This window comes from Monodon monoceros, unplaced genomic scaffold (genome assembly GCF_005190385.1).
Source record: "Monodon monoceros isolate NGI ecotype Baffin Bay Population unplaced genomic scaffold, NGI_Narwhal_1 Super_Scaffold_2, whole genome shotgun sequence".
Classification (NCBI taxonomy): domain Eukaryota; kingdom Metazoa; phylum Chordata; class Mammalia; order Artiodactyla; family Monodontidae; genus Monodon; species Monodon monoceros.
In genome coordinates this window covers 23,372,259-23,385,839 of record NW_021703776.1, presented here as the reverse complement: position 1 = coordinate 23,385,839, position 13,581 = coordinate 23,372,259, and the positions used below count along the sequence as shown (strand labels likewise).

Here is a 13,581-nt window from a genome sequence, read left to right as displayed (position 1 = left end):
TTTTGATACATTTTCAGTTGATATCATATAATAGGAGAATAACAGTATAACTAAGGCTATTTTTAAAAAATACTATAGATCTTAAATATTCCTCTTTAACTATTGATATGCAGATTTGGTTTTAACATTTCCATCTTTCAGATTATAACAAATCCCCAAGTAGTAAGAATCCAAGGTAAATTTTAAATACACTTCAATATTTATTTAAGCAATCTGAAATGTGTTTACAAAATGGTTTCAGAATGACACTGGTGGACTGCGTAGCCTTGTCAACAAGTGGACTACCTTCTTAAAAGCGAGGCTGGTATGCTCGGTAACTGATGAAGATGGCCCAGAAACACACTTTGATGAACTAGGTACATAAATGTGAGACTGAAAAATGTTCTTGAAAGAGAGTTTGTAAAGTTTACATATTTTAATAAACTCTCAAAAGAGGTTGTATTTTTCATGAATGTTTTCAGCATAAGTAAGTGCTGATTTGAATTAATGATCTGGATACTGTTCATGAATTTCCTGAGTATTTTTTAAATCTGTCTTGCCCCTAAGTGCACTGCTGAAACATTTAGTTCATTGAATCCACCATGATATATGAATTCGTGTGTTTTGTGTGTGTGTTTGTGTGTGTTTTAGAGAGAGAAGAGAGAGGCATTTATATAATTTATATATAAGTAATGATATGTTTGTGCTTTTCTAAAATAAATGTATATTTCATATATATTTGAATTCTGATATTCTGGTTTAAAATCAGTTTGTATGAGAATACAGCTATATATTTTTACTACAGTTAATGGACACAATAGAGGTTAGATGGAAAAGTGTCAGAGTAGAAAGTAGACTTGTGCTCCAGTTTTAGTTCTTCTTGGTGACCCTGGGGCTAAATATTCTCAGCATGTGTGACATGAGGAGGGTTATACTTTCCAGGTCAAATAAGGACTGACAATCTGATTCCTTTCTGCCAAGGAACAGTTCTCTCTCTTTTTTTTTTTTTTGAATTTAATTTAATTTTTTATACAGCACGTTCTTATTAGTTATCTATTTTATACATATTAGTGTATACATGTCAATCCCAATCTCCCAGTTCATCACACCACCACCCCGCCATCCACGCTTTTCCCCCTTGGTATCCATATGTTTCAAACAGTAGACTAACTTGGTACACATAATAGTATCGTGTTCACTAAGTGCCATTTAGAAATGACTTTTATTTTGCTTTAATCCATTAAAATATAAAATGCTGGTTAGTCTCAAATACTGATGCAGGTGATGAGATAAGCAATAAAAATGTATTATAATATGGAAAAAATACTGGTTCTAGCAGCTACAATAATTGAAATAGACAGTTGGTCTCCTCAAAAAGCCATTATGTTGATCATAGAAACACAAGTTTTTATTTCAGCTTTTCTAGAAAAAACATTCTAAGTATGATTTCATGTTATAACCTAGTTACTCATTATTTCCCCCCAAATTCTTTGCAAGTATATTTATGTTTCAGTGACTTAGAATGTTTCAGTCTTTCCCATTTTTAGGGAGAATAGACAGTGCCAGCCTTTTATGGAAAGACTAGTGATTATTCATTTATTGCTTAAGAGGTTCTAAATTTATTGTGAATAACAAAATACATCTTTCCCTGTATTGGTCAGCAAGAATCTTATTTGCAAAAAGGTCACTAAATCCAGATCTTTCTTGCATTCATAACAATTGGTTATTAATTGGAATTTCCTATCAGAAATTTACTTCCAGGTTCTGTTATATATTACTGTACCTTACGATCTATACTTTTGCCTTTGCCTCAATATACTTTAAAATTCTTGTTGTTAGGGGAATTATTGATTAAATAAAAATATCACTAGCAATTTTGACTAAAAGACAAAAAAGTCTTATAAGTCACTGTGAAAAAGTTTTCTTCCATGTTCCAAATTCTAACCCTAGATTAAAAAGAAATTGAGATTTGTAATACTTTTTAAATTAAAAATGTAATATATTATCATTAAGGATATTTAGAAAATTCAGGAAAAAAGAAGAAACAGGGAAATTTCTGTAGCTTTGTTAACCAGAAACACTCACTGGTAATCTTCTTATTGTATTCTGATGTATAGTTATAAGGTTTACATGGTTCTGGTCCATATTAAATGCCATTGTGTCTTTTCTATTTAATATTATTTCATCAGCATAGTTTCCATAAGTGTTTGTGTAACATTTTATTTAACTTACTTTACCATGTGCTTATCATTTAGTTGCTGTCAAATTATAATGATGCTGCAGAAATATCTTTCTGAATAATACTTTTTGTACTTGAAATTATTTCTTAGGATAAATTTTTTAAATATTTGGGAATCTTAAAAATTGATATTTCCCTTTTATAGAGGATGTGTTTCTGCTGGAAACTGATAACCCAAGGACAACACTAGTGTATGGCATTTTTACAACATCAAGGTAATATTAAACAATTACATTGTATGAGTTAAACAATAAACTTTATTAAGTAATAGTAATTATTATAAAAACGTTCTTTTCAACTCTTTAATTTTACTTAACACTTAGGATGTAACTCTCTCATTTTATTACTTTTGCCTGATTACTAAAATATATTTAAGCTGAACTCAGAGTTTCAAAATAGTTTTGTATGGGGTATTTATAATGATTATATGCTATTTTTCTCAAAGAAAGGAAAATATAAACTACAATGCAGGGATAATGTATATAAGCTATTGTTTTAAGGAAATAATTTGAAGACTCATGATGCAAATAAAACTCTTAGCATTTCTATTATAATTTTTATTTCAATAGCAATCTAAAGTGATAGCTATGAACACACTAAACCAGTTTTCATGTTCCATGTGACAGTATTTTAGATATTTGAAAATAGCTTTGTTTTCTAATTTATCTGGAATGCCCAATCCCAATTATCATGTATTTCAAGACAGTTCAGCATATTCTCATCCTTTCCTGCGTGTATTCCTGCGCACTCATTTTACACCAGGAATGTTACTCAGAATTCAGCACAATACTCCAGTTGTGATATGGCCAATTCAGAATGTCCTTTTCATCAGACAGTCAACTACAAAATGAAAATCTAAAGATTTTACCATTCTTCTCTACTGGGGGAAATGTGGTATAATTGTAAACTGTAATGATCTCTTCACAGTAAAAGAATATCACAGGGATATTGATTATAAATCATATTTACTTTGCCCTATAAGATATCTAAAAAGATGTCTTTTGGGATGAATTTAACTCCTGTTTTAACAAAGGAAATAGTCTTGATTTAACTCACAAAGAATTGAACGAAGCAAAAAGAACCAGATTTTTAAGAAGAAAATGTTTGTCTCAAAAAAATATTTCCCTAGTTTCTGTGTTTCCCTAGTTCTGTGTTTCCCAACACCAATAACTTTAACATAGAAAAAATGTTGTCATTTCTGACTATTAATGCTAATGATTAATAATATATCTTGGTTTTCTCAGTGGGCATCTAAGTTTCCCATTAGGCATCTAATTTAAGAGAAATATGTGATTCAGGAAAATGTTGGTTTCAGTCAGTCTGCTTAGTGACAATGGAAATAGTTTTCAGTATGCATCCAAATAAATTTTATGAGAATTTATTGACTAAACAATTTAAGGAATCTTTTTTGGACTCTATTGTTTACAGCAGAGTAGCAGGGAATGTTTACAACAATTTCTCCAACTACTGTTTAGGACAGCATTGTAACAATACTCTCACATTGAAATAATCTTAAGACAAAGAGATACAGTGTTCTCTTATTAATGAGATTTATTTCTGTGAGGTAAACTATGATAGGTTATGTTGATACTGATTTAGAATTCAAATCATATTTTTAATAAATCATCAATTCACTTTTTGTTTAATATCTTCTGTAAGATAAACCAGTTGGAAATTTCTTTGACTTGTCCTATATTTAGGACAAGTACATTGAGTACTTTTCTATAACTTATTGTCTACTACCTCCATGGGTGAACTAAATGTTTTGATATCAATGGCTTATTTCAAAACAGTAGAAGTTTTTTAGTTTTTTACAATGTGTACCATAGCATTCAACTTTTCCATGATGAATTACATCAAGTTTTTATCACAAATTTTACCTTTATTTTTAAAATTGTATTTAAATTTTAAAAATAAGAACATTAATATCTTTCTATTTTCTTTTTTAGCTCAGTTTTTAAAGGATCAGCAGTGTGTGTGTATCATTTATCTGATATACAGACTGTGTTTAATGGGCCTTTTGCCCACAAAGAAGGGCCCAATCATCAGCTGATTTCCTACCAGGGTAGAATTCCTTATCCTCGCCCTGGAACTGTAAGTATCCAGGAAACTTTCTTTGTTATTTTACTTTTTTAAAAAATATAAGTTACTAAGAAATGAATATCATGCTGATGTTTATTAAATACAACTATAGGCCTACTGGTATACTCATTATAATTTTCCAGCTCACAGGTTCTTAGATTTGAGATTTTAAAAATATATATATTACAGCATTCTGTACAATTTTTTCTAAGTGCTATTGATAATAAAATCTCATTTATATTTCAAGACAGCTGGATATGTTAGATAGGGAAGAGATATTTTCCTAATTTTACTGACATAAAAACCATAGCTTGGGGCTTCCCTGGTGGCGCAGTGGTTGAGACTCCACCTGCCGATGCAGGGGACACGGCTTCGTGCCCTGGTCCGGGAAGATCCCACATGCTGCGGAGCGGCTGGGCCCGTGAGCCATGGCCGCTGGGCCTGCGTGTCTGGAGCCTGTGCTCCGCAACGGGAGAGGCCACAACAGTGAGAGGCCTGCGTACCGCAAAAAAAAAAAAAAAAAAAACCCCACAAAAACCATAGCTTGGAAAGTGCTAACATTTTGAAGGCAGCCTAAGAATTTGAATACTAGTTGCTTTTCACAATCCTTCCTTATATTAAGGAATCTCATCTACTTTAATGAAAGAATAATCATGTGAGAATTAGTTTAGAGATAAATCATGTGGAGATATTTCAATCTTAGGGATATATTTAGTTAAAAATTATACGTTGTATATATTTCTCAAAGAAATAAAATGGTATGTGTGAGCAAGTAATGACAATGAAAGTGATGTAATTCAAATAAAATATTTATAAAGTTTTAAGGCATACAAATATAACCATGTCTTGCAACATTGTAGAATTAAGGGGTACATTGTAAACTACCTTTTCCAGCTGAAGTTATAGACAGTGCACTGGCAGATTGGAACTGAGTTTTTCTAGGACAATGATCACAGTCTTACTATTTGTTTTTAATTTGGACCATAATAATGCTGCATTGCATTCTAAAATATTGATTAGTTTCTGTCTCTGTAAAATGTCATACAACACACTGATTGAGAGGAGATGTTACACAATTGACCAAGAGGAATATAATCCTCTTATATCTTTGCATTTCATCAAGTAAGGTTATATTTATAAATTGGGTTGGAGGGAAGTAAAGAATGATTTTTTTTTAAATTGAAGGATATTTATTAAAATAATATTTACTTAAAATGTTTTTCTTTTTATTTGAATATGAAATCCCCTTTGTCAATATGCTTTCAGACATTCATTCCTTGTAATTTTTACTGACTGTTGATTCACTTTAGTTTTGTGTTATTATTAGAGTTTCTTTGCAATGCATTATTTACTCCTTTGTTTTCTCATCATCTTAAAGTATACTGCTGTCAAATGTTTTAAAAATAGAAAAAAGTGTGCTAAGCCTCTAAAGAACATGTTTATTCAAAATTAAAAGGGCTCAGGTTTGGTTCCCTGGCTAGGAAGCTCAAAGATTAGTCATTGATATGTATTTTATTAGAACAATTAACTTTTAATTAATTTTGGGAAGATTATCAGAATTGCTACTTATCCAGGAAAGAATTGTTTTAAAAAGTTGTAGTTAATCATGGCTGGCAACAAAGTCTTAACCATATAATTACATTCTCCTTTTAAATGATTTCACTTTGATGCTTATAGCTCAACAGAAGATGGAAGAAACATTTAATTATTTGGTACCACACAAGGAAAAGAAGTCAACAGATATATCCATCTTAGGGTACCTCAAGTTGGAGTGTGTTGGATAAGAAGCAGGGTTTACATAAGAGAAGGGAAAGCAAGGGGAAGCTGAATAACTTTCAAATTCCATCATAACTGAAGGCTCTCATTATTTCATTGAATGTAGTTCATGTATTTTCAAATGATTCACTGATAAAGTATGCAAAGATTTGTCATATTTTTGAGAATTGTTTGCTATTTGAATTTGACCAAGTCATTGCTTCATCTTAAATCAGCAAATTAAGAGGCGGTTGTGATTATATATGCTTTCATCAGTTATTCTTTTGAACAAAATATATATGGGATTAGTACAGGAGCAATTGATTTGTAAACTGAATAAAATTCCATTTCCCCTAAATAAAACTTTAAGAGAAACCTCTCAGATAGAGATAAAAGAGAGCCACACTCATTGAATCGGGGTTCAAGGCCTCAGAGCCTCAGTGAGTGTGTGCTGGAGTTAGCTTGTACCTGGCTGGCTAGAAGAGATTGTGTTCACCTCATCTCAATTGAGGAGGTCACAGTAGCAACTGGAAATCAGCCATGGTGGGATTACTACACCATGGAAATTGGCAGATGTTACAAATCAGGGTTTTTCCCCTAAAGAAAAGCGCTCTCCCTGGTCCCACGGTGCCTCATGACTCTTCACCCAATGGCAGCTCAAAAGGTCTCTGAGAAGAACACTCATGTTGAATAGCAATTATCCTACATAAAATGTGAGACTAGATAAATCATTTTTAGTAAAACAATATAAACCAACGCTAAATTAGAAAATTCTGCAAACAGTCCCACTTTTCACTATTTCTGAACTCCTAAGAATAAGCATTTTTTCCTGTTCCAAAGCAGTGTGAAATAAGCCAGGGCTTAGTGACACACATCTGGAGGAGACTCCATGAAAAAAGGGAGTGAGTAGTCAGTACTTGAGACATATTTCTATAATGTGGTTTCTTACATCTGGTGCTGAGACCAGAGCAACTCCCTTAAATTAAAAAAAAAAATTGTCAGATGAGTAATCCTTAGGGAATAAAAGAGGCTGGGTGGAGGAATGACCTCTGGAACTGCTCCTGGAAAAGCATACCTCCCTGAAGATGTAGTTCCTCCACACTTCACTGAGCAAAACACCATGAAGTCAGCTCTCTGACTCAGAGTGGCCAGTATCTGTCTCTTTCTTGGGCTTCTAAGGTTTAATATCACCTTCATGTAGCCAGAAGACTTACAGCCAATTGACCCAAAGCATTCTTTTTCTCTAGGGTTAAGAATGTTGCCTCTGAAGCCTCCCAAGGTAGGATCAACTATGATCGCCATACTTTATTTCCCTATACAGTAGTCCAGTTGCAAGGTCAACGTCATAAATATATGACTGGATTCTTAAAGAAATGACACTGGCAGAAATCCTATACCCTCATTCTAATGTTCCTGGTAGGTGCTTCTTTTAAAGCAGCATTGATAGCTGTGTTAGCAAACTCCCAACTAGCAAGCCCAAGTCAGTAGGAAGAAGCCTGCCAATTGTGTCATAATGTTTTTCCATAAGTAATACAAGTTTGTGGAAGAAACAAGACACCTTTGGTATATTGCAAAGGGCAGCCAAGGACTGCAGATTCTCTCTGTGGCTGAGCTAACATATTACATTATTCTGATACAACATGTTTAAGCTTCTGTAGAAGACTGTGTTTGCTTATACTATACTGTTAAAGCAGAACCTCACAAAAGTCTTCAGTTTTAACATCTGTTTATAACTGGACCAGAACCATCTGCTTCAATCACCGTGCTTTGAACAGGTCTACAACCTGGTGCAGCAAAAGAACACAGAAAATTCATGATCCTGACAAAAGGGCCAGCAAAAAGGTTTCCCTTTTTCTTGGGACCACTAATTATATGGATCGTGTTCAAAGCATCTTTTGGTTGTTCTTACATTAGAAGCATTTTTATTCCTCATAGACATTTTAAAACATAGCAAAGTTTACAAAAAAATTGAACATGTGAGGCATATAGGCATGAAAAGTTAATTACATATTGTTTCACATAATTATTCAAGACATATGAATAAAGCAGACAATAAATATTATTGAAGTCTAGAGAAAAAGGAGGTCGACATGGGACAGCCCTGTTTGGAAAGGCATATAAAAATATGTGAGATTGAGCTGGGCCTGAAGGGTAGTTGATGTGGATAATTTGGATAAGTAAGGAGGGATGTTTCAGGCAAAGGTTACTGCATACATTACAAAGCAAAGACAGAAATTAATAAGTGAATCCTAGAAGCTCTGCATGGGATAGTAGGACTGGAACAAAGAGCTCTTTTAAGTCGTGGAGGATAAATACAAGGAAGATGAGGGCCAGCTGGTGCATAAATACAAGTCTTCAACTTTGTAATTCTTTGGGCTTTAAATAAAAGGCCTAGATTACCAAGGGTTTAAACGTAAGATCAATTTCTCTCCGAACACAAGTTTCAAAGACCAATGCTAGAAACTAGCCCCGATTCTAGAATATCATTTATTTATGTCCATTTATTTATCCATATACCACTTGTCCTTCAAGTGTTAGGTCAAGCTTCTTTTGAAACATGCCTGTCACTCCTTCTGTGAATAGTTTTTCATTTATTTTCTGTTATCTGTCTTTAGCCTCAACTCCTACCTCTTTCTTTCACTTTGTGCTCTGTGATTCAGGATTGCCCCAGGATTTATAGTTCCCTAAATATTCCAAACTCTTTTTATTTTTTTAAATCTCTAAACCTCTTCACTAATTCTGGCAGCCTTAAGTTCTCTACTATTCTAAATTCATTTTAAAAATATTGGCTCTTATTGATCATGAACCAAATTCTGTTATTTATTTTATATTTATATTAAATTATAATTATATGTCTCAATTGTTCTTTTACTTTGAATATGTCCATCTTCCTTACTAGAACACTTGTGTCTAGAAGACAATGGTAGCTCCCGATTCTTAAGTCCCCAACTGCGCACATCAAAAAGCATTTTGAATAAAAGCTGTCCAAAGAATTGACATATGAATTAATATGTGAATATATTAATGCTGAAGACTAGTATAAATGGGTGAGTGGATTAGGAGCAGATGCTCAAGAATACCTGAGAATAGCAAAGAAATTTGGCATACTTCCTTAACATGGCATTCTTATTGTTCCTGTATTTCACTTAGCACTTTAGTAATCAAAGCACTTAAAATGTCTTTACTCAAAAAAGGAGTGCTTATCACCACTTGATAAACAGAAGCTAGAACTGGAGAAAAACAAACACTTAAAGGAGAAGTTTAACCAAAATTACTTAATGACTATTTGTAGAGCAAAATTACCCTTCTTAAGAATGAGACAACAGCCCAATTAATGGACAAAGGCTTTATTTTATGGTAGCACGTGGGTGTTATATTATCTTGAGGTTTCAGTACAGAGGCTTTCATATATCACAAGGTGAGGGGTACGTTAATCACATCTTATTTATACTTGGCAGTTTTATACTGAGCAAACTCACAGTTCCAGATGGAAAGTCTGCAAAGGGTAATCAATTTTTGTTCTTGTCACCATCACTGTCACTCATTCTGTGTCTTATCTACAAGCTTTATGCCATGAATCAATGGAAAAATTAATTATTGTCAAAAAGAATTCTTCTGTAATTTTGAAAACAAACTTTTACTAGGAGACACTTATTTCTAAGTAAAAAGTTTATTGTGAATATAAAACAAAAGTCCCAAATGGAGAACATTTGAATGAATATAAAATAATTGATTTGAGTTGATTTATTTGGGTTACATATTTAATAACTATGGTTTTGTGCAACTGAACATAATTTTTATCTAAATTTCAACTACTATTAAGTAAAACCCAGAAACTAGGCACTTACAATTTAATAAGCTTATCACTCATGAAAATAATTGCTAACTGGAAATTGTATAAATTGCCTAGTAATATATGCTAACTTTGAATCTTTCTGGAACTTACAAATGAGAATACTTGCAAATATTTAAGGAGACATCTCAGCTTAGCAGACCATCATTAGTGGTGTTTTACGAAGGACTGGAACTATTTAAATTGCCCATGCATTTGTTCTTTCCATGTTTTCATTCAGTGAGCAATGTATTTCCCGTTTTCCACTTTGTGTGAGGAATGAGGGTAGAAAAAACCCATAATACTACACTTTTCAGAAGTATGGTACACACCCGTAAGTTTAGAATACCCTCACATGGAATTTTTTGTCCTCATTTGGTCTTTTAGTGTAAGCAATTTATAAACATGCATAAATATAATACTTCTTCCTAAAAGAAAAGCATATGAACCCCAGATGAAAGTCTAGTTAATGGGATAATGAATGAGAAGCTTAGTTTTATTACTTGTCTCATTATCTCTCTTCAGTGAAGTCATTTAATTGCTCCTTATGCCTTTCTACAAAAAGAGAACTATATTTACTTGTCCTAGAAAAAAATTCTAGTAATGTTAACTGGTCAAAGTTAGTCTAAAAATTGCATTCAGGATGATACAGTTCAAATGAGTGAGAGCACATTCATAATCTGCTGAGTCTTATTTGCAAATGCAGGACTGCCTGGCAACACTGGCCCAGAGGCAGTGACATTGTAGGTCAGCTGTTGCATGGATTTAACCCAGAAATTGCCATGTTTTGTTTGGTCCCTAAAGTTGTTTTTCTTTTTTTTTCATTGGGTCAACATTAAAATTTTGGCAGATTTCACATAAAATTCCACACTTCTATCTTCTCTTGGAATATGGCCACATTAGGCTTACATTCCTGCATAGGAGCAGTCAACTAGAAATAAATGTTCATTGCCACTGTCAAATGAGGTATAATTTTCCTTTTATTACTGTCCCCATCACATCTTGCTGTTCACCACAGATGCTGTACCCATTGCTATTGAACAGGAAGTTTGCTTTGTTGCTTTCCTTTCACTTTGTACCTCTCTAAAGAGGATAAATGAAATCTAGAACAGTAGTGCTTTTGTTTTAAAAAAAAATGACCAAGTATTTTTTTTTGAAAGTAGAGGTATTGACAGTGTTTAATAGGGTTAGACAAATAATGTTTGTATGTGTTAAAAGCTTATATGTTGCTCATATAACTTAACACTCAGCTCCTATTAGTGAGTGTGTTTTAAGTTCCAAGCTTCAGCACCTCCCAGCCTACCCATGAGTTTGGCCTCAGATGCTCTGTAAATGGAATCCTCTTCTCAGAAGCCCTTGTCATGCTTCCTTTCCAGAACTGCTGAAACTGTCCAGCAGTCATTTTTAGATCTCATAATTGCTTTCTCTCTGCCCCTTTAAACTTGATGCTCTGAATCTTTCCTCTCCTCCCCAGAACTGAGGCGCCTGTTTCATACAGCCCCTGCACCAAAATTGGATGCCAGATATAACAGAGTAATTCACTCATTCAACTACTCTTTGTGGAATATTTAATATTCTTCAGCTTTATTATAGGTCTGAGGGTGAAATCATGAACAAAATTTACCCAGTTAAGACTAATTCACAGCTTACGTTGTAGAGGAAGAAACAGACAATAAAGATATAAGCAACAAATATATTACACACAGGTAAATAGAGCTGTGATGAAAAATAAAGCAAACTAAGGAGATGGAGAGTGGAGATGGCGATGGGGAGCTATTTTTGTATGTGTCATCACCTTTAAGGAAGTAACTGTTGAACTGAGAACTGAATGAGGCAACAGAGAAAACCACGGAGCAAGTGCCAAGGTCCTAGAGCGGGAGCTGGCTTGGGACTCAGGAAGAGCAAGAACTATGGGAGGGGTAGATGCAGATGCAGGCCAGACATTCAGGGGCTTATAGCCAGGCTAAGCTGTTGGGATTTTATTCTGAGAGTAATGGAAATCACTGGACTGTTTTCCAGAGGGAAATTATAAGGTCTAGTTTACCATATCCAATCCAAGCTCCAACTTCGGAGAGCCCTCTTTTGGGAGAGGGGATCAGATAGAATAAAACTCTCGCAGGTTAGAGTTCTGATTGAATTTGATAACAATAATCTAATTTATTTTAGCCAGTAGCAGCATTAGATTATATCCACAAGGGTTTTTTTTATAACAACACTGGACCTGGCGCAGAATAAGAAACAGAAAAGTGATGGATGAGAAGGGTGAAAATTTATACCGTATACCAAATGGTGTCAGCTCCTCTCTGAAAACAAACAGTGCAGGATAAGTGGACTTAGCCTATTTAAATGATCAAATTATACACCTTATTTTCTACAGATAGTACTATGCATAGTCATGCAGTTTTCTCCTCACTCGGTAGCAAATACACTTAAAACAGCTTGAGCTTCTAAGTATTTTTAAAAATAGAGGTCTTCTGATTATTATTAAAATAAAGCCACTATTGTATTAACTTAGTCCTTTAAAATTTTTATTTTAGTGCCCAGGAGGAGCATTTACACCCAATATGCGAACCACCAAGGAGTTCCCAGACGATGTTGTCACTTTTATTCGGAACCACCCTCTCATGTACAATTCCATCTACCCAATCCATAGAAGGCCTTTGATTGTTCGTACAGGCACTGACTATAAGTACACAAAAATAGCTGTGGATCGAGTGAATGCTGCTGATGGTAGATACCATGTTCTGTTTCTCGGAACAGGTAAGTATTTGAGCTCAAACTAGCTTAATGTGTAGTAAAAGAGCGTACTTGCTACGGGCATGATATTGAAATCAGAAAAACTCCAGTGTTTACATGTGTCTGACTCTGAGGTGTTTTATGTCTTCATGCTTCAGTTTCTACATCTGTAAAATGGAGTTAAGATAAATTACTTTATAGGATTGTTGTGAGGAACAAATGGGTTAATATATGTAAAGCACCTAGAACTATTCCTGGCATATATTGTGGTGAAATAAGGTAATGAGATGAATGAAGGGATGGGAAATTTTAAGCATGAGTGTTCTCTCAACTAAAACAAATACTGTGACCGCTTCATAAACACATGGAGCCATATATGCTTTCCTGCCATCTCCAGGACGTTTCTTTATCAATTGTATTATTATATACTTTATTCTTCCATTTCATCCTCCACTGAATTCTTGGTTTAGAAACCTTACGCTAGCAAATGAAACTAGGCCTGTACCTTCACCTACTGCCACCTCTGCTATACTGCTGATTTCGCCAAGGTCTTCAGTGTTCCCATGACAAGAAAATCCAAAATCCTTTAACCACTGAAATGCCTCCATATCCTCTTTGCCTCATTTGGCATTTTAGAATCACCCTACCTGTTGCTTCAGCCACAAGGCACATAATTTTCTTCTGTCTCTAGCAGTTCTCTCTCAGTTTCCTTCAGTAGCCTGTCTTTCTCCTCCCCATGAGTGTAGGTGTTTCCTGAGGTTCTCTGCATGGTCCTCTTATTTTTATGTATTCTTTGGCCATCTCATTCATTCATTTGGTTTTAATTAGTCTGTGCAAACAATCCCAAATGTGTATCTCTAGTCCTTGCCATTTTGTGAGCTCAGTATTTGCATTTACAACTTATTATTAGGTAACACAAGTTGTATGACAGGTTAACATTTCAAACATCATGCTTCAA

The 13,581-nt window shown here is 34.1% G+C and overlaps 1 protein-coding gene across 1 annotated transcript in view; it reads left to right on the top strand.

The window, feature by feature from the left end:
* The window catches only part of SEMA3C (semaphorin 3C), a 177,637-nt gene that overhangs the window by 109,143 nt on the left and 54,913 nt on the right, over positions 1–13,581 (top strand). Inside the window, exons 9-12 of the mRNA XM_029233741.1 lie at positions 242–356; positions 2,364–2,433; positions 4,168–4,312; positions 12,425–12,647. Coding sequence (XP_029089574.1) covers positions 242–356; positions 2,364–2,433; positions 4,168–4,312; positions 12,425–12,647 — 553 coding nt within the window. The remainder of the gene's footprint in view (positions 1–241; positions 357–2,363; positions 2,434–4,167; positions 4,313–12,424; positions 12,648–13,581) is intronic.